This window comes from Apteryx mantelli, chromosome 2, assembly GCF_036417845.1.
Source record: "Apteryx mantelli isolate bAptMan1 chromosome 2, bAptMan1.hap1, whole genome shotgun sequence".
Lineage (NCBI taxonomy): Eukaryota > Metazoa > Chordata > Aves > Apterygiformes > Apterygidae > Apteryx > Apteryx mantelli.
The window spans coordinates 73,643,965-73,662,884 of NC_089979.1; the positions used below are offsets into that span (position 1 = coordinate 73,643,965).

The 18,920-nt window shown below is 40.4% G+C and overlaps 1 protein-coding gene across 1 annotated transcript in view; it reads left to right on the forward strand.

Moving 5' to 3' along the window:
• Positions 1–7,768: 7,768 nt before the first annotated feature.
• Positions 7,769–18,920, forward strand: part of RANBP9 (RAN binding protein 9) — a 40,578-nt gene continuing 29,426 nt past the window's right edge. The window contains exons 1-2 of the mRNA XM_067290894.1: positions 7,769–8,475; positions 16,589–16,700. Of these exons, the coding sequence (XP_067146995.1) occupies positions 8,034–8,475; positions 16,589–16,700 (554 nt within the window). The 5' untranslated portion in view covers positions 7,769–8,033. The remainder of the gene's footprint in view (positions 8,476–16,588; positions 16,701–18,920) is intronic.

Consider the following 18,920-nt stretch of genomic DNA (forward strand, 5'->3'; position numbering starts at 1 on the left):
AGCTGGGGATAAATGCTACCTGTCATATTAAATAAATATGGCACTTCAATAAACATGCAAGTTGCTAGAACTGCACTCTCAAAAATTTGGATTGCTAACTTAAAGATGCTATGTACAGGAGGTGTGTGGATTCACAGAGTTTAGTCAAAGTTGCTTGGTTACTTGGTCAATGACAACAGATTCACCAGAACAAGGAAGGAGTCTCTGACAAGTGCATTTATCCTAGAACTCCTAACCACAGACAGGTAAAATTAAGCAAATGACTTGTTTATCAAAAACATCCTTTAATTACCAAGAACTAGCTGAGTGTGACAAATCCCTGACAACACTGAATTATTAGCTTCCTGCTGTTTTTCATTTGCAATCGTTAAGTTTAAAAATAAATTCCTCTCTACCAGGAGATTTAACAAACTAGGGCCTGCATGTCCAGACAGCATATTTACCTATTAATAGACATTATCAAATATTAGTTACTGTAAGAAATAGAAAAGTGAACTGCAATTTGCAATATACAATGAAATGCTAGAACAGCTTTTTGAGATGGAAAATAATTGCACTCCACATTTTCCTTAACATTTCTCACAAAATACCAAGAATATTAAATATAAGGAGATCCTTACAAAACAGATGACCATTTGCTTCTCTGCAAAGCTTGAAATCTGTAGCACTTAGAACATGTTAAATTCTGTCAGGTCAAATTCAATGTTGATGGTTTTCATGATTTCATTGCAAATACCTCAATATTTTTTTCAGCTGCCAAAGTCAGGGACTGCAGTAAGAATCCCAGCTTTTTTTAAAAAAAAAAAAGTTTCTAATTCTTATGGTTATGGTGAAAAGCTTGTAAATATGAAAGGAACATCTCCTAAAAGCTCAGAAAACAGATGGCAAATAACCAACCACCTACCCACCCTCTCTAAATGTCTTATTTTTAAGAAAATGGGCTTTTAAACCAATTTCATTTGTGGGTGGGCCTGACTCATGAGTTTTGAACACTTAGGGTGGCAATGGTACGAATTTGAATCCAAACTTAAATTTTACATTTCCAAAAGCACTGTTGAAAAATTTTAAAGCAACAAAAATGCTTACATTCCATTTAGTTTTCAGAATATCCAATTAAATATGTATTTTTGCAAACCAATCAAGCACTGCCCTACAGTATTACTAGTCTAAACATAACAGAAATCTTTTAGCATATCAGTCACAGGAGGTTTTGAGAACAGGTTAAACAAGCGCCTGTCAGGAACACTCATGGGATAGCTGGTCCAGTTATTGAGGGAGAATAGCTTAGATCAGTCTTTCTCAGCATTTTGATTCCCAGAAAGGAGAACTGACTCTGCATTTTATTCAGGCTGGAAAATGCAGACCACCCAAACAAAACTAAATAGCAATTTCCTTAGACTACTTCAACTTCAATACGCAAACTTATTAGTAATAGAAATACAGAAATTTAATTTCCAACAAATGCACGTTTTAACCTAATAATGTCTCCTTCTGTGAAACTAAAGTCACATATTTTATTACTAAGACACAAGTGTGGAGGTACAATGTAGCTGTAACAAATCAGTGATAATACTGCGGCTTTTATATATCAAAGATATATATCATGCTCTAAAAAATTCCCACACAGGTAAGTTCATAAGCTAAGTTAAAGTAAGTGGCCAAGTAGATGGGATTCAGTCATTTTTAAGATGATTAAACAACATTGCTGATGACAGAGGTTAACATAGGTGTGGCTTGGCAAACAACAATAATTGCTGATCATAATAATAACGTGCTAGAACAGGAAGTTACTCTTCCTCCAATCTTCAGAGCACTCAGCTTATACATTTCAATCATGACAGCATATATAATGGCAAGTAATCTTAAAAATAATCACCTGAAAAATCATGACCTTGTCTGAAATATTTTAGTCAGTCTGTCATGCAAGTATTCCCCAAGGTCACTGTGACTGAACAAAATTAGAAAAATATTTTGCATTTCATCAGATGATCTACTTTGTAGATGCATGTTTTTATACTTCTAAAATAAAAAGAGGTGACTGCACATCCTAGAGGCTTCTGGTATATTTAATATCTTCAGAAAAGCAAAGCATAAAGAGCAGTCCTACAGAGTAGAATACTACTATCTAACAAGGGCAGCAGAAATATTCAGGATTTCATGCTAATCTGTTTCCCCCAGAACAGATTTGAAAGAGGCAAACTAAAGACTGGCAGTAGGACTGGGAGAAGCTATAATACCTAGAACTTAATTAAATTCAGTATTTTCATCTGCCAGTTTCAAGTTCCTAATGTCCATTTAAAATCTACTTCTGCCACTAAGATTAGCATGTGGAACATTTGAATTCGTAGGTGTGTGAAATGCAGAGAGAAAAACTAGTTTCTCATATGTAAACATCTATTTTACTAAAGAGCCAAGTGAGCTAAAGAAAAAAGCACGATGAAACTCCATCTGTGTGCAATTCCTGGAGCCTTACTCATCTCATTTCCTGATTCTCCTTTTTGGCCTCCTTTCCCTTAGGGCCCTCCCACCTCTATAAACGCCATAATAGTAATTATCCTGCCATTGGAGACTTAAACATTCTTGACATCATAACATCTCTTCTAACAAATACAGGACATTTCACAAAGGCCCAGCCTGGCTTTCAAGAAGTGGGTCAGCTTGACACATCCCATGTGCTTCTGAAAGCCTGCAGTCTTTGAGCTTGCTCATCTATGGTAATGGGCACCCTACCAATGAACAGACTGGAAACAAAACACTGTCTAACTTGGGACGGGAACGTTAAAATGTTTATCAGAAGCAAGTAACTTGTAAATTTTCATCCTAATCATCATTTAGGGGATGTCCTGTTGTGCCCTGTAACACAAAAGTTTCCAAACTTTGCATCTCTGTGACCCACCTGCTCCTTACTGGTTGAAAGAATACTGGAACTCATCCAGTATCTCACAGGAGTCAAACCGCGGATGTACTGAGTGAGGGCAAGAGGTTTTCTAGCGGAGGAAAAGGAGTGTAGAGTGCTCCAATTCATTAGTTTAAGCAGGCTGGATGATTACCTCTTTTCTTACTCCATTCCATTTTTTTTTCACCTGTTCTTCAATCTCACTTCATTTGGTTATTTACCACAGAGGCACTTTTCAGTTCAGGCTGATCTAGCCAAAGAAACTCTTTTACTCTAGCAAGTTTCGCCAGTGTGCTTTTTTCAGTCAATCTTTAACAGTTTTTCTTATATTCCAACATTTAAAACATGACAGCTTGCTTGCACCCTCGGTAGAAACTCATGATGACTCAGAAACGGATCTTGACCTGCTGAGAATAACTTCTCTAATAGCATGTTATAGTTTGATATCTGTTTTCACCAAAGGAATAAACCAACATGTCTCATCATATTTTCTATCCTGCCCCTGCACAAATTTGTCTTGTGAAAAAAACACGTTTTATTCAGCTTGGAGGGCATTTTATTTCTGTGCCCATGTTGACATTTTAGTTAGAATACGATGCTTGTACAGTAGCCCAGACAGCAAAGAATACAAAATCTTCTATTTATGATCTATCCCAATGAACAGATTTTCAGTTCTCCTCAAACTGTCTTTTATTACTGGGCAAAAAATGCCCTACGCACCAAAAAATGATCAAAAGTACTTGTTCTTCAGTGTGAAAGTGGATATGGTAAAGAGCTACAAATAACAAAACTTTGGAAGAAAAACATGAAGTACCTATGAATCAACTTTAAACTCATTAATAAAATGCAGCTTATCAAGCTAAATTCCAAACTGAAAATGATCTGACTTTACAAAAATAACTTTATGCAGCTGGCCATCAGAAAAGGACAGATAGCTTCAAGGGTAAGAAATGGGATTATAGAGATTAAATATGGTGAGATCTTGTACAAAGGCTAGATCATACTTCCATAAAACTTGGAATCCCAATACATCACAGTGTTCATGTAAATACTGGAAAGGCAAGAACAGAATACAGAAAACAAGCCTATTCCTATGCCATGTATACATGCTATTGTTCAAGTATCAAAACTAAATAAATAAATAAAAAACCCACAAATGAACCATTGGCAACCAAGAGAGATTTCTAATCACTCTTGGTCTAAGATAGGTGCAGGTGTATTTGACTCATACAGCAAAATTATTTTCATTAGCGGATTGCTCAGTTTTGTAAAAACAGAAGCACTGTGTTATGTGTGAGCAGCAATATAGTAATGCTGTAAATTGCAACTTGATTACCATTTGATTTAACAAAGTTAATAGCTGATGATGGTCTATAATTCATACGTGATTCATTTTTGCAAGCCTTTCATTTGTCAGTTCATCAAGCCCATACTATATACGAGCAACTAAATTAGCAGGAAAAAATAGTCCAAAATAGCAAAGGGCTCAGCAAAAATGCTCCAGGTGGTTTAAAGAGATCTATCTGTAACACTGTTGAAGTATCATAGCATACTTCTTAGTGCTTTTCTTTTCTCATTAGGACAGCAATTCAGCACAGTAGGTACAAAGATAAATATCATACTGCTGATTTTGAAGCAGCTTCTTGAAGCAGGAAAAATTAATTCTGAAACAGTTACAAAGAAAGCATGCACTTAAGCAGAAGGAATACTAAACAAAGAACAGCAAACAGTTACCATCACTACAAATGATATTACATTTCAGAGAGAAAGCGGCTGGAAATTTGTCTCTGTAGCAGCTACTAGCATCCATATTAAATTCGTATGTAACTACCATGAGGATCAGTCCTACAGGAGGGAGAAAGGACATGCACAGAAATAGGTTCCCAAGGAGGATCCTGCCTCTGTTTCCTGACAACAGCCAGAATGCTATCGGCATCAATTGCACAGATGGCAATAGCCCACTTATTCACCCTTAATGAAAACATGAAGAGTAGCTAACACAGGATCCAAGAGTTAAATTAACCTCAGCAATGTTGAGGCCAGGCAGAATGCCCTGTTTTGAGTACAGGATGTCCTTATGTAACCAAGAATGTATTATTCTTACCGATACTGTCTAGAGGGTGTCAGTCAGGGGCTGCTCTGGCCTCTGTTCTAGCTCTGGATTCCCCAAGGAGAGGACTGACTGGAGTCCCAAGGATGAGCTGATGTTATGCAGCATGGTTTTTTTGCAAGGACTAGGGTCCTGGAGCGAAAGAGAGAACTAATTACCTGCGCTGATGTTAAAACCTGTGTCTGACATATTGACACCCTGTTGATGGGTCCAACAGAAGGCCAAAGAAATGCCCTCAATTGCTGCAATGCTTAGATTGTGTTTTCTTTGGTTGAGTCACTAGAAGTAAACATAAATAAAAAGCAAGCATAGAGAAGAAAATCTCTACATGTGAAATCAGGCCTGACCAGGCTTTCTGCAAAGCAAAATAATTTCTAGCTGATCTATCCACTAAAATTCTTTGAAACTGTGAAAAAACTCCACCCCAAAACCAATGAGATATTGGTGGACTAGTTCACATTTTATAGCATTTCAAAAGGCCTTTGATTAAGTCCCTAAGCCAGAGATGACTCAAGCAGCTAAGTAATCACTGGGCAAGAGGAAAACTACTATCATGTCTCAAAAACTGGAGACAGAAAACAAAGATCAGAATTCAACAGCTCATTGCTGTGATGGCAGAAGGTCAATGACAGCCTGCTTCAGGGTTCTGTAGCAAGTCTCCTATTGTTGCTGTATTTGCTATTGATCTGGAAAGAGGATTGTATTGTGCGACTGTAAAATTTGCAGCTGTCATAATTATTTCAGTTAAGCAAGACAAGAGAGGACTGTGATGATGAGGAAATCCTAATAAAATGGAATGGATCGTGTAATGGCGAATTAAGTTCAATGTTGAAAATGCAAAATAATGCATGTTAGAGTGGAAAATGTACTGCTTCTACATCTGACAAGTTCTAATTTATTTACATCAATTGAAAAGCAGAAACTGGCCATTTATGTAAATATCTAAGTGATCTCTCTAATCCACATGAAGCTGTAGTCAGAAAACAAATAAGCTGTTAGAACACAGATGGAATAAATAACATCCTGATTAATACCAAGTATCAGAGTACCTCTATATAAAGAAATTCATTTTCTCCTCTGGAACAGTATACTGTACATCCCACCTCAGAAAAAGTAATACGGACAAGGAGATTTCCACATCTGTCTGCGGGCATATTTAGAGGAAAAGGCTCTTATTAAAAAAAAGTGTTTTAATAGATTGGGACTATGTACCATAGAAAGGAGACAGGTAAATGACAGAGGATAAAAGCAAAAAGAGTAGCAAATAATGTCAAGAATTAAGCATGGAAACACCTGCTCTCCTGTCTCATTGAACAAGAACAGGAACTCGATGGTGGCAAGTTCAGAATGGGTGACTGAAATATTTTTGCACAAACATAAGTGAGCTATGACACTTGTCTCAGTCAGGAGCCAAGGGAAAAAATTATTGAAATTCAGAAAAGGGTTAGATGTTTACATCTACATCTATGAACATAACAACATGTCCCAAATCAAAACAGTGAATGCTAACCAAATGCTAAATTTTCTAAATTTAATTCTAAGCTTCAACCTCTAGATACTATAAATCAAATTTAGACCTAGTAGGAGATAGTCTACCAGTGCCAGAATAACATGACCCTCAGGTATGATCCAGTATGTATTCTGCCTCCATCCTAGACACTTCTACTTTTGTATAGTTTGCAGCTCTTTTCGATAGCCTATTTATAGATACTGGATTTTGTCCAGCCGTAGATGCTACAAGTCATCATAGAGCTGTCTCATGTGACAGGATATTTTGGTGACTACAGGCATGAAATGATGTTTAGCTTCTTACAAGCCTTTCTGAGTGTCACACTCGTGTTACCTCATCTGCCATTTCACACAGTGGAAGCATAATTAACCTCCTCTATTTCCTGCTTCTGGACTTGTTCTCCAACACACCAGCAGCTGGAAATAGTTTGTAAAGTGCCTAATGTCCCAGACTCTAGACCTGTCTGTGAAATCCCCTTCCTCTTCCGATGTTTTCAGAGTAAGGCTTTCCGGTTTGTAGGTGTTTCTCTTTCATTGTTGCCATGTGAAATCTCAGCACAGACAACCACTTATTAAAAGATGACATTAAGTATAGGCAAAAACATTCCTCAAAGCACAAGCCAAAGGAGAGGGAAAAAAAAGCCCAACAACACTGTTCCGCTTTTCTTGCCCTCATCAGTCCAGAAATCCCCAAGCCTTCTAGTGCCTCGCGGGCCATTCCGCTTGGACTCGGTCTACTCCTGTCTCTGGGACCGGGCCTGAGCCCGGGGAGCAGGGGCAGGCCACCCCTCCGCGAGGGCCACCCCTGAGGCGACACCAGCCCTTCGCCCTCTCCCTTCTGCACCCGCCCGCACGGACGGCGGCACAAGCCGCCTCCCTTCTCTCAGCGCTCCCCCGCCCCCTCCCGCCGCCGCCGCCCTCGCGCCTCGGCGCGCGCCGTCCGCCCAACCGCCCAACGGCCCGGCGTCGCGCCCGCCGGGGGGCAGAGGCTCCGCCCCTCGCGCAGCCCTCGCGCCGCCGCGGGGGGGAAGGGAGCCGAACTCAGCTGACTGGGGGACGCACGGCGGCGGCGGCGTCTCGCGCCGGGGCTGGACAGAGCGCGCGCGCGCGCGCGAGGCGCGAGGGAAGGGAAGGGAAGGGGAGGGGAGGGGAGGGGAGCAGCCCCGCCGCGGTGCCTGGCGCGCGCTCTCCGCCCGCCTCGCTTCCGCCCGGCGCGCGGAGCCGCTCCCCCCGCCTCGCCCGCGCTCTCCTCCCGCCGGCGGCTCCCTCCGCGCCGCGCCGCCGCGCCCGGGCCTCCCCCCGCTCCCATCGGGCGCCCCCGGGGGCCGCAACCGTCGTCTTCGCCGTCGTCATCGCCCTCCGCCCCCCTCCCCCGGACGCTCCGGCTGGGGGTGACCGGCCGTGTAACCCTCCTCCGGCGGCGCCGCGTTCCGCAGCGCCCGGGCCTGCCCGCTCCGCGCCGAGCCCGTCCGGTGACAGCCGCGACCGCGGGAGGCGGCGGAAGCCGCCGGAGCCGGGATGTCCGGGCAACAGCAACAACAGCCGCCGCCGCCGCAGCTCCCCTTGGCGGCCGCCGCTCCGCCCGCGGCGCCGGGGATCCCCGCGGCCGCCAACCCCGGCCCCGCGCCGGCCGCCGCGCTGCTGCTCCACCCGCCGCCGCCGCCCGCCGCCGCGCCACCGCCGCCCGCCGGCAACAGTGGGCCCGCGGCGGCGGGGGCCGGCGGCGCGGCGGCGGCGCTGGGCCTGCCGCCGAGCGGCGGCGGCGGCAGCAGCGCCCCGGCGCCGTTCCCGCACGGCGACCCGGCCCTCAACGAGCAGGAGAAGGAGCTGAAGCGGCGGCTGAAGAGGCTCTACCCGGCCGTGGACGAGCAGGAGACGCCGCTGCCCCGCTCCTGGAGCCCGAAGGACAAATTCAGCTACATCGGCCTCTCCCAGAACAACCTGCGGGTGCACTACAAAGGTGAGGGCCGGGCCGGGGCCGCGGCGGGCTCGGGGCAGCTGCCCGGCCCGGCCACGGGCAGCGCGCACGGGAGCAACAATAACAGGAAACAACGCGCTCTCCTCTCCCTCTCTTTCTTCCTTTTTTTTTTTGGACCCCTAAATAGTGCGCAATATGGAGAAGGAGGATCTTGCTTTTTCTTCTTTCAGCTTTATTTTCTAGCCTTTCCCTTCCCCCTCTTCCTCCCCCCCCGCTTTCTGTCGCGGTGTTTTTTTTTGGGGGGGGGGCAAAGGGCCGCCCCCGCCTCCTTACGCTCCTGGAGGGGGCATTATGTAAGCTCCCCGGCTTCCTCCGGGGGTCCAGGTATCGCCCGAAGGTTTGGGTGTAAGGCAGGAGAATAAAGGAGGATCGGAATGACGTGTCCTGTTTATGGTAATGAGTGAGAAAAGAAGTGTTTTCTTTTTTTTTCTCTTCTCCTTCTCTCGAGAACAGTAGGGGTTAAATGGAGTTAAGAGCAGCAAGCGTTAAGCTATTAAACACGGAAATGACGGGGAGGGGAAAGCCCGGAGAAAAACATGGTTTATTTTTAAACTGTGAAAAATGGAATTAAAGTCACTGACTGTCGTCGTGCCTGGGCATTGTATAGACTACAGAGTGATTTGAGGGAGGGAATGACAGTAGGGCTTACATGGAACAGAGTGATCTTATGAATTTGTACTGACCTGTTTCATAGTTAAGGTTACAGATTTTCTATAAAAGATAAATTGAAAGTATGTGTTTGTATAAATCAGCAGGCAGTAACAGTAGAGAAACTTGTGTTGATTGTTATGAAATGTCATAAAACCTGGAAACACACACATACACTCTGACCTGAAAAAACACAGACACATCTGGTGTTCTAGGCCCAAGTCCTAAAGCAGAAGTGTTGTGGATTCAAAATCACTTCCGAGTTGGCCGTGAAGATTTGGATCTTTTGTCAGTCTGTAGTCAAATGAACGTCAAATGAAGGGAAAAAACAACCTTGCAATTACCCTTTCTCAGAGTTTATGGTAGTGAAATCCAAGTGAAATCTCGATAAACATGTTACTGTTTAATCAGAGGAGGAAAACGGCAACACAAACACATGGTAGGATTTGGCTGCCATGAAAGGATTAAATGTACTCTGTAAGATTTTTTTTAACAGAGAGGCTGTACTGTTACATACAAAATACTCTATTAAAAATGCTAAGTTTAATGCATCATACAAAGTTAATACATTTGGAGGTTGATGACTAGCTATAGAGCCGGTTTCTGGGAGGCACTGAGTGATTTAAGGACATGTTATTTAATATTCAACTTCGAATTTCCTGGCTTTTGTTCAGTGTTTTATGACCTTGTATTTTTAGAAGCATTTAGAAGTATTTTCTGGTGCTTAGTGGCTGCAGTGTTTTTCATAGCATGACCATAGATCTATGGCCACCAAGTCCTTCTGTTTGTTTTCCTTTACTTACTTTTATTGCGCATGGACTAGAATTTAGAGACGGAACCTCTCTGGTCTGTCAGTGTAATTGTAGAAGTATCTTTTCAAGCTTTCTTGGTGCTGTTCCTCTCTGTCCTCTCTTATCTCTTGCCTAAGTGTTAAAAAAAAGAAAATCATTACTTCAAAGAAATTTGAAGTAGACTCCACATGTTCCTGAAATATAGGTAACATTCTAGATATTCTACCAGAAGTCATAAAGCACAGTTGTCAGGTTATAATAAATAAATACCTTTACTTAGCTGTTAAGTAATAGCGTGAGGGGAAGGTTGAAGAGTTCCTGGATTAGTCCAGAGGACTGTGAAAAGGAAAGGTGCAAATATAATATGTATACACTTTTCTTAATCCTAACGTCAGATGGGAGTGAATGGCTTCTTTAGTGGCCCATCTTTTCTTCCAGGTAATTTAAAGGTGGTGGCTATTAGAGCAGCCCTATGTATATGTTACCAGCCTGGTACCTGGAGTTGCTAACTAGGCTAAGCAATGAGTGGTATCAGGGCATCCCTACCTATGAGAACTGGAAAAGAAGCACTAAAACATCTGCTGCCTCTCTTCCCCCCAGATCCCTCAGCCCAAAGAATAAGAAAAAAGGGAAGAGAATTGAGAGGCTGAGTGAGGAGAATAGGGAAGATAGCATGAAATAATGTGAAATGTTCTCCCTACAAATCAGTTGCAAGTAGAGGTCTTGAAAGAAAGTGTTCAAAATATGTGCCTGTGGAATACTGGCACTTTCTGTACTTCTGAAGCTATCTAAGCAGTGGTGAAAGAATGGAAGACGTTTTTGTTAGAAAGGGAATTTAAATCGCACATTGAGCTTGGATAAAGATCTGTTGTATTCTGGACCAAAGTAGTCAGGGAAGGGGGAAAAAGACAGGTCTATACAAAGCCCATAATCAAAAGCAGTTTCCCTGTATTTTCTGTTACCTTAGTATGTAGGTACCTGTACACTTATTCAAGCTTTCTCTGTTGTTTCAGTAGCTTTCTGACTGTAGAGCTCTTTTTCTGGAGTAGTTTCTTCCTATCTGTGACTGACAGGAGGCACTTTTTCTGGTAACATGAATGTTTTTCTCCCACCCTGGATGTGTTGGGGAAACTTGACTCTGAAAAAATTAGGGGGAAAGGGGCAAAGAATTAGAAAAACACCTTCAAAGTCATTATCTTCATATCATTTAATAATTTTAACATGCTGACTTATTGCCAGCAACGATACTTTTGTTTCATTGGTTTGTGAGAGAAAATGGTCATCTCTTTTAACTTTGAAGATTCCTTTAGTTTTCTTGTATACCAGTGAACAACTTACATGGAAATGTGAGCTGTGTAAAATATCTCCTACTCATTGCAGCTGTGATGCTTTGTACTGCATTTCTGGACCTGAAGCTTTTTGCAGGCATCTCAGAGAGTGGTTAAAAATCAAAACTGCCACAAAAATAGATTGACCTAGAGGTCAAGGTGTAGAGAAGGGAGTGCAGTTGGTATCAGGACAACAGCTCTTTAAATTTTATGGGGCTGAACAAAACTGAAGAATCACTTATATTCTGTCACATTATCTATCAAAAGTGTAATGTTATTTAAAAAAAGAAAAGGAAAGAATACATGCTGAGGTGGTACTTTGAGGGGAGGGTGCATAGACTGTCATGTTGTCTACTGGAACAGGCACAATTTTTTTGAATGTTACACTTCTTCTGTTATGCTTTTACACTTTTACAAATTCCTACTCGATTATGAAGCTTTGTCAAAATCTGAGTATGGAATACATATACGGTGGCATCAGTGATACTGTCGTATAGTAAAGACTATACTGAATAGTACCTTTTTTTTTTTTTTTTTAAGATGGATGAATGTGCATTTCTGTGTTGCTGCCAGTTGTGGTATGTTTATGTAAGGGAGAAATGAAAAACAGTATCAAAAAATAAAATTTGTGTCATTTCACTTAATTGTGATATTAAACACTCTGAGCTGGTGTCTTTAAAGACATCTACCTTCAGTAGTTCAAACTTACTTTTTGGACATTCAGAATTAATGCATGAATCTTGTGAAAAAACAGTGAATTCATAAATGATATATGTAATGTAACTTGTGTCTATTGGAACATTCGCCTTTCCAGCAGATACTCATCTATACTATGTTGTATAAGGAGATAACACAGAGTTAACACAGGATTTAGCCATAAAAAAAATAGAGAGAGAATTATGTAAACAAACTAAATCATTAGTGATAAAATCATGGAAAGTCCTATACTAATTTCACTTAAGTCAGTCTTGTGACAATTGTCCAAAGAAGTTGATAAAAGTTATGCAATTTTGAGTAAGCTGCCATTGCTCAAAATTTTCTAATGTGTTATGGGCCAGGAAATCTTAGCCAAACATTTACAATACAGTTGCCTTTGAACTGTTTTAGTGCTAAATTTAAAAAAAATTCTGTTTTGTTTTTCAGTGTAAGCTATGCCTCCCAATTTCTATAACAAAAGAGGATTCTGTAATACTAATTCTGTAATGCCATTCAGTGATATAAGGACAGCGTAAATTCTTCTGGCAGAAAAGCACACTTGAAGTACATTCAGTACTCAATGTAAGATACAGTACAGTACATCTGTCCTGAACACCTTTGTAGCTCTGAGATGTCTTGCTTTGCTAAAATGGGGGGAAAAGCTGAAGTGAAATCAGATGCACGCCTTTTTTTCTTGTCTCAGTAAAAATCTTCCTTATGATTTCAACAGAAGATTAGGCTTTGATTATGTTGTTTCTGTCAGTGTTAGCAAGCGATTGAACCACCTGTTGGAAATAACTGCAGTTCAGCTTATGTAAACTTCATTCAAGGATTTAAACTGTACAACCATGCTTACCTTTGTTTAGGTAGACACTCCCAATTCTTTTGGACTATTCAGTGTATATGCATAATGTGTTTAGATTTAGGTTCAAAGATTAGATTCTTTAAAGTTGAAATGGTTTCTCCAAAGATTTTTTTTATCTGAAGTGTCATTTTCAAGTAGATGGAATTTAACTTTAGATTATTTTCAATTTAATTTTGTTAAAGGACTGATTATACTATCTTTAGTAAAAATGATCAGTGTGAATGACTAGCTGCTTCAAAACAAAACAGCTTTTATTCATGAAGCATGGTAGACTCACTGCTGCCCCCCCCCCCACACACACACCTCTCCAATGCACCTGGCATCTGTCTGCCGAGGTCTCAGTGCTGAAAATAATTCGTTTTTAATGTTAAATAATACATACTTTAAAAATACTCTTTTAGGCTTTAACTACAGCTTGTAACCATAAAAAATCTCTGTTTTAGGTAACGTGGGGAGGACAGTGTTCACATAATTTACTTCAGGCATTTGGATCCTCCAACTCAGAGGATCAGAGTGGGATGTCTGAGTTCCCTTTTAATCAAAAGCAGAGAAGTGGGGATTCAGATTACCAAAGAACATGGCAGTGGCATATAATGTCAAACTAAAGGGCCACCCAGCTTGGTATCCTATCAGTGGCAGTGGCCATAAGTGAGTGTCTAAGGAAAAAAATCTAAAAACATGGCAACCATATATGAGATCTGTGTTTCCCTCTTGGTTTCCAGCCATTTTAAGCTGAAAGACATCCAGAGCTGAATGCAGTTTCTCAGTTAATTTCTGCTCTAGAAGCTTGCTCATTGTGCACTTAAACATCAGCAACCATAATATCCTTTGGTAAGAAATTTTGCAGCTCGACTACCTGCTCTGTAAAGAGCCTCTTTCTTGTTTTAAAGCTAGCTGATGACTAGCTTCTTTTGACACCTTGTGTAGTCTAACGTAACTTGGTAATACTGAAGATCTTAATTAATGTGTTGAGACATTTCAGAGGTATTTTGAGTATTTGAAAGTAGCAAACTCCTTGATGCTATTGAATTTGCTGTTAGAAATAATACTGCAACTAAATAAAAGCTGCATACTCAAACAGTAAAATGCGATTCATAGGAAACTGTGTTAAAGGGATAGCCGACTAAATTTAGGGTTTCTTTTGCTTTAATGGGGTGAAAGTAGTTTTGGGCACTGACTTCCACAAATGTGTTGCTTCACCACATGAAGTGTTTGGCAATACTGGTAAGGTATCCTGTTACTTCTGCCCCTGTGTCGACCTCTTATTTGCAGTGTGACAGCTGTGTGTGGCTGGGCTGTGAACTGGATCAGGGAACTGATCTGCTGCTTAAAAAAAATCTGGTAGGTTTCTTAAAGCCAGATCAGTTAATCAATCCAGTTCATGGTATGTCCTTGCAAATAGCTGCCTGGATTTTGGCTGGGAGGGGGGGGGGGGAACAAGGGGAATAGCTTCAGGAAGAGGAAGATGTGCTAAGAATACTTTAAATTGGTATTGCTGCCAGACGCTTAGATTGTAATTTCACAAGACAAAGTCCCCTTGGTAATAGCTGTACATTTTCAGTAGTATTTGGCTAGTTCCTAGTGGTTTGGTATTCTATGTGGAAGACTTGACCAAATAAGGAAACTGACTAGAAGTGAAACTACACAGATTTTTCAAGTGCATAGAGTAACCAGGGGAACTTCTTTTAAGTCTATTTTAAATGTCCTTAGATTATTACTTTAAAAATAATTTTTTTCCCCTCTGTTTTTAAACTAAAGTTTCACTTAATTAAAGGGATCTCTGAGAAGTTCAGTGTTCTACCCATAAAGTTTGGGGTGCTTTATTAGCTGAAGGATTTCTGCATACTTAAGAATGGTAATCTGATTTATGGCAGCTGAATGGTGAGCAACCAGCACTTGAAAACCCAGAAAAACTCATGGAACTTGGTTATTACCTTGGTTGACTCAGCCTGAGGAAATAACTTAACAGTGGTGAACAATAAAACGTGCATTCTGTCTTGTATATAGAGGTTTAAGTTACTGTATTTTTCCTCATCTGAGTCTTTTGAAACCAGTATGCAGAAGGTAGGTTATAAGCTTATTATAGTAAAACCTGAGAGGTGATCAAAGCATCTTTATAGAAAATAAATGTTTATTGATAACATACTGAACTGAGCAATTCATTTGCACCCAGAAAATTAAGGTAGTTGGCTGGTTCCCTTAAGATGGTAACACATTGAGGCAAACTAGTTATGTCAGAAGTAGATCAAACCTAATCTCAGTGAATGAAGGATTTTTCCTGTGCTAGCAAAGGTTTGGATGCAGATGTGGCCACAATGAAAAGGAGAGATTTTCTGGGGTCAGTATGTCATTTGGTAAGAGATGGTGGTGCTAGCTCTACAGGTAGAGAAACTTTTGTTGTTGTATAAACATTTGCACTAGAGAGCTTTGTGTATAGCTATTGTGGTAGAGGTGTAGTAGCATAGGTCAGCTGTGCCTAATCTTTCTGGCTGACTAGGCCATCTATCCTTTTCTTGCAGTTGCTTCCTTGTTGTGTGACTGGACTTGTTCCACATGTGAGATATATTTAATTTGTGCATGAGAAATAATTCCAGCATTTCCTGGAAGGAGTGTTTTTTCTTTGCATACGCACATCAATTGCTATGCAGGTGCAGGAGACCTCCTGTCCCAATTGGAGATGACAGCTGGAGTGCTGTAACCAGAGCAATTCATACAGCACACTCAAAACAGTCTTCTCTTCCAGCATGCCTCAGCTCCACACTGAGAGTGAGCATGTGCTCTGTGTGAATTATTCTTATGGCAACAGCAGTCCATCCCTGGTTACAGTCTTACTGAAATACCTCCTGCCAGGGTCCAGTACACTTTTCTCCTTGTTTTTTTTTTTCTGTGTCCTGTGACTCAGTGTATGCCTTTCCCACAACAGTTGAGGGATTCTGGTATGCTCAAGAAAGATTGGGCTTGCTTGAACAGGTGGCTGCTAAAACAAGTCATCTGACCAGAAGCCTGCTTCAAAGTTGCCTTTGGGACAAAGGGCTGTGAAGAGGATGATGCATTCAGGTGCATTTGTCTTAGTGGATTATAAGTGGCCTTTGGGTTTAGGTTGACATTCCTAGTGTAGGCAAGAGCTGAGACTGGACATTCTTGTTGTAGCAGAGCTGATATATAATGGGCCTTATAAGAAAAAGGAAAAGGAGCTGCATTAACTCAGTTGCAAGGTGTGATGTTAATACTGTCTTGAAATAGCATTCAGAACTTGGAAATGAGTTACCAGTAGTGCATTCTATATAGTGACTGATGTTTACACTGAAGAACATCAGTATTAAAGTATCTTTAAATAATTTGAAGATTCAGAAACAGTGAGAGTTAGATAAAACTTGGTTATATGATGTTTCAGTCTAAAAATGAGTAAAACGTGTGTTTGAGAAACCATACAGTTTTTTCAAAAACTCAGGTTGGCTTGTGAATTATGTGACTTATTACTATGAAATTTCTTTTCTAGTTTCCCTTCAAATAATAGCAGAACCTTTTAGAATAACATATGCAGAAATTCTACCATGCTTGGACAAGTGGCAATGCTAATGACTAGAATAGGAATTTAACATTGGAAGAAAATATTCTAGCATGCAAGTGAGCCTAACTGGAATATTATATATTGCTTGCTCATAATGTAAGACTTTTGTTTTGAGTAGTTGGCATGTATACTGTTGAGTCACCTACAGTTATCTAAAATACATTTTCATTGTGTTTTGAATGTAATTCTCTTTCAGGTCATGGGAAAACTCCAAAAGATGCTGCTTCTGTTCGAGCTACACATCCTATACCTGCAGCCTGTGGAATATACTATTTTGAAGTTAAAATTGTCAGTAAGGGAAGAGATGGGTAAGCATTGAATGCATTATTAACTAATTTTTACTTGACCTACTCTTTCACATTGTCTGTCTTTTAATCAGTCAGATGTCTTTGGTACCAAAACTTTTTTTTCCTATCTCACTACTTTTAATGTAGCTTAATTCATTATTCACAGGATGTTGCACTCTGATATTTGGTAGCTTTGAATGAATTGATTGTGGTATTAATTATCCACAAATCAGTGTCCACATTAAAACTACCACAACAGCGTCTCACTTTCTGTTTTGTCAGAGAAGTTAGGGTTTTAATGACCATAGTTTGAGCCTGCTCATACTTTTAACGGTGTAGTTTTTTGTCTATATGGTTTTATAGACATTCAAGTAATTTCTAAAAAGCTTTTATATTGTTCAATAAACCAACTTTCCTCCTCAGTCCTGTCTTTTCCTGGATGCCATATTAATTTTAAAAAGGAAAATTACCTTTATAGCTACTTGCTAGTGAACAATAATAGGAATAATGGGGAATGTTAAATGTTCTGATAGGTGCCTGGGAATTAATGATCCTATGGAAAGAACATGAGTTGATGAGTAAGTACAGCTGGTACTTCCCAGAACTATGAATTTGAATTATGAATGTGTTAAAGTGTAGGTGATGGTCATGTTTAACTTTACTGAGGCAAATAGCTTCCCTGGGAATATCCTGATGTGGTAATGAAATCTTTTCTAGACCACTTTAATTGCTTTTCATCTTTTTTTTTTTTTTTTTTTGGTAGAGGGTATGTTTTAATACTGAGACATTGATTATATTGCCTATATAGGATTTATGTAAGCAATACTTCTTTCTGCTGTGCTGTAGTGTTTACTGTGGTAGTACTTAAAGGTTCCATTCAGAATTGAGTATCATTGTCCTAGGTACTGTACGATCATGTTGTAGAGGCCAATGTCCAGTTGTGAAAATAAATCTTGAGAGAACTATTCTAGAGCTCTTTGGTTAAAGTTCAGTACCTTTATCTTTTCTTTGTGTTGCTGCTGTTTCATTCTTTCATTCTCCCTCTGTTCTGTAAGTCTTTTCTGCTTCAAAAATAGTAAGCAAACTTTTATGTTTTAGTTATTGTGTTGTATAGGGATATTTTGAAAGGATTACCTCTCAGTACCACTGCTGCCTCATAGGGGTGCATATGATAGTTTGTTGTTGGTCCTGTTCCCAAAAGTTCTCTCTGGGAGAGTTCTTTGCTATGAAAACCTTATGTCTGTAACTGCTTTTGTCACGCTATAAAGTTCTAATTACTTTTAAAACGAGATGATAGAAGTTAGTGTTTTAAGTAATGTTGTGCTGTCAATTTTAGGAATACCTTTGTGCTTTTTACTCCTTAAATATTTTAAAATTTATGGCCTGCTATTGCCAGTTAAGTAGAGGTTATTATTGTGATTTGCCTAGTGATGCACGTCTCCTCCTGAAATATATTTGTGTCTGTTTAGTTTGGAAGTTAGCTTTTTTTGAAGTGATTAATTTGAACTGGTGTGCATGTCTGTATGTAGGAGAGGCCGTAATTTTACATAACTCATCTGACACTTTACCCTTGGAGCTTTTCATATTGCTTTTTAGCCATTTCTAAGTCATGCAGGGCAGTCTTACAAAAGTATTGCAATGGGGTTATGAAGTAGAAATTGTCTTTGAGTAAGATCTTTCAAGGTATGTACTTTAAATAGTCATTTGTGCGCTGCACATAGCTAAGACTTGTGAAGATACCTGTTGAGATTCTTTAAAAAATAGAAGGGTATTTTTTTTCATTTAATGGTAATATATACTGCCTTGTCCTTGCATCAGCCTTGTGACCTTTTTTTTCAGCGTCACTTTAGAGAACATCATTGTCTGCATAATGAGATGATATGTCTATTTTCTTCATTGTGTAAGGTAATATGGATGCTGGGGAATACCGTACATGGAGCCAAGGCCATATCTAGCTTAGTTGGTGATGAGCAGGAGCTGACATATGGACCCTCACTGGATGGGTGTATCTCTGGACTCTGCTTTCAGGTCCAAGCGGTCTTTGACTATATGCAGTGTGAACCTGTTATGGTTCTGTGCTCTGCTGCATCCAAACTAATGAATCCTTCTGGAATAAGTAAACTGGGGAATTTAATGCAGAGACAGCTATGTAGGTCTGCAAAACCCAGTTTGTCTTGTAGGGCTTATTAGTTCTTTCTCACTGCCTGTTGTGTTTCAGCTGGCTGGCTCCATGCACAGTCT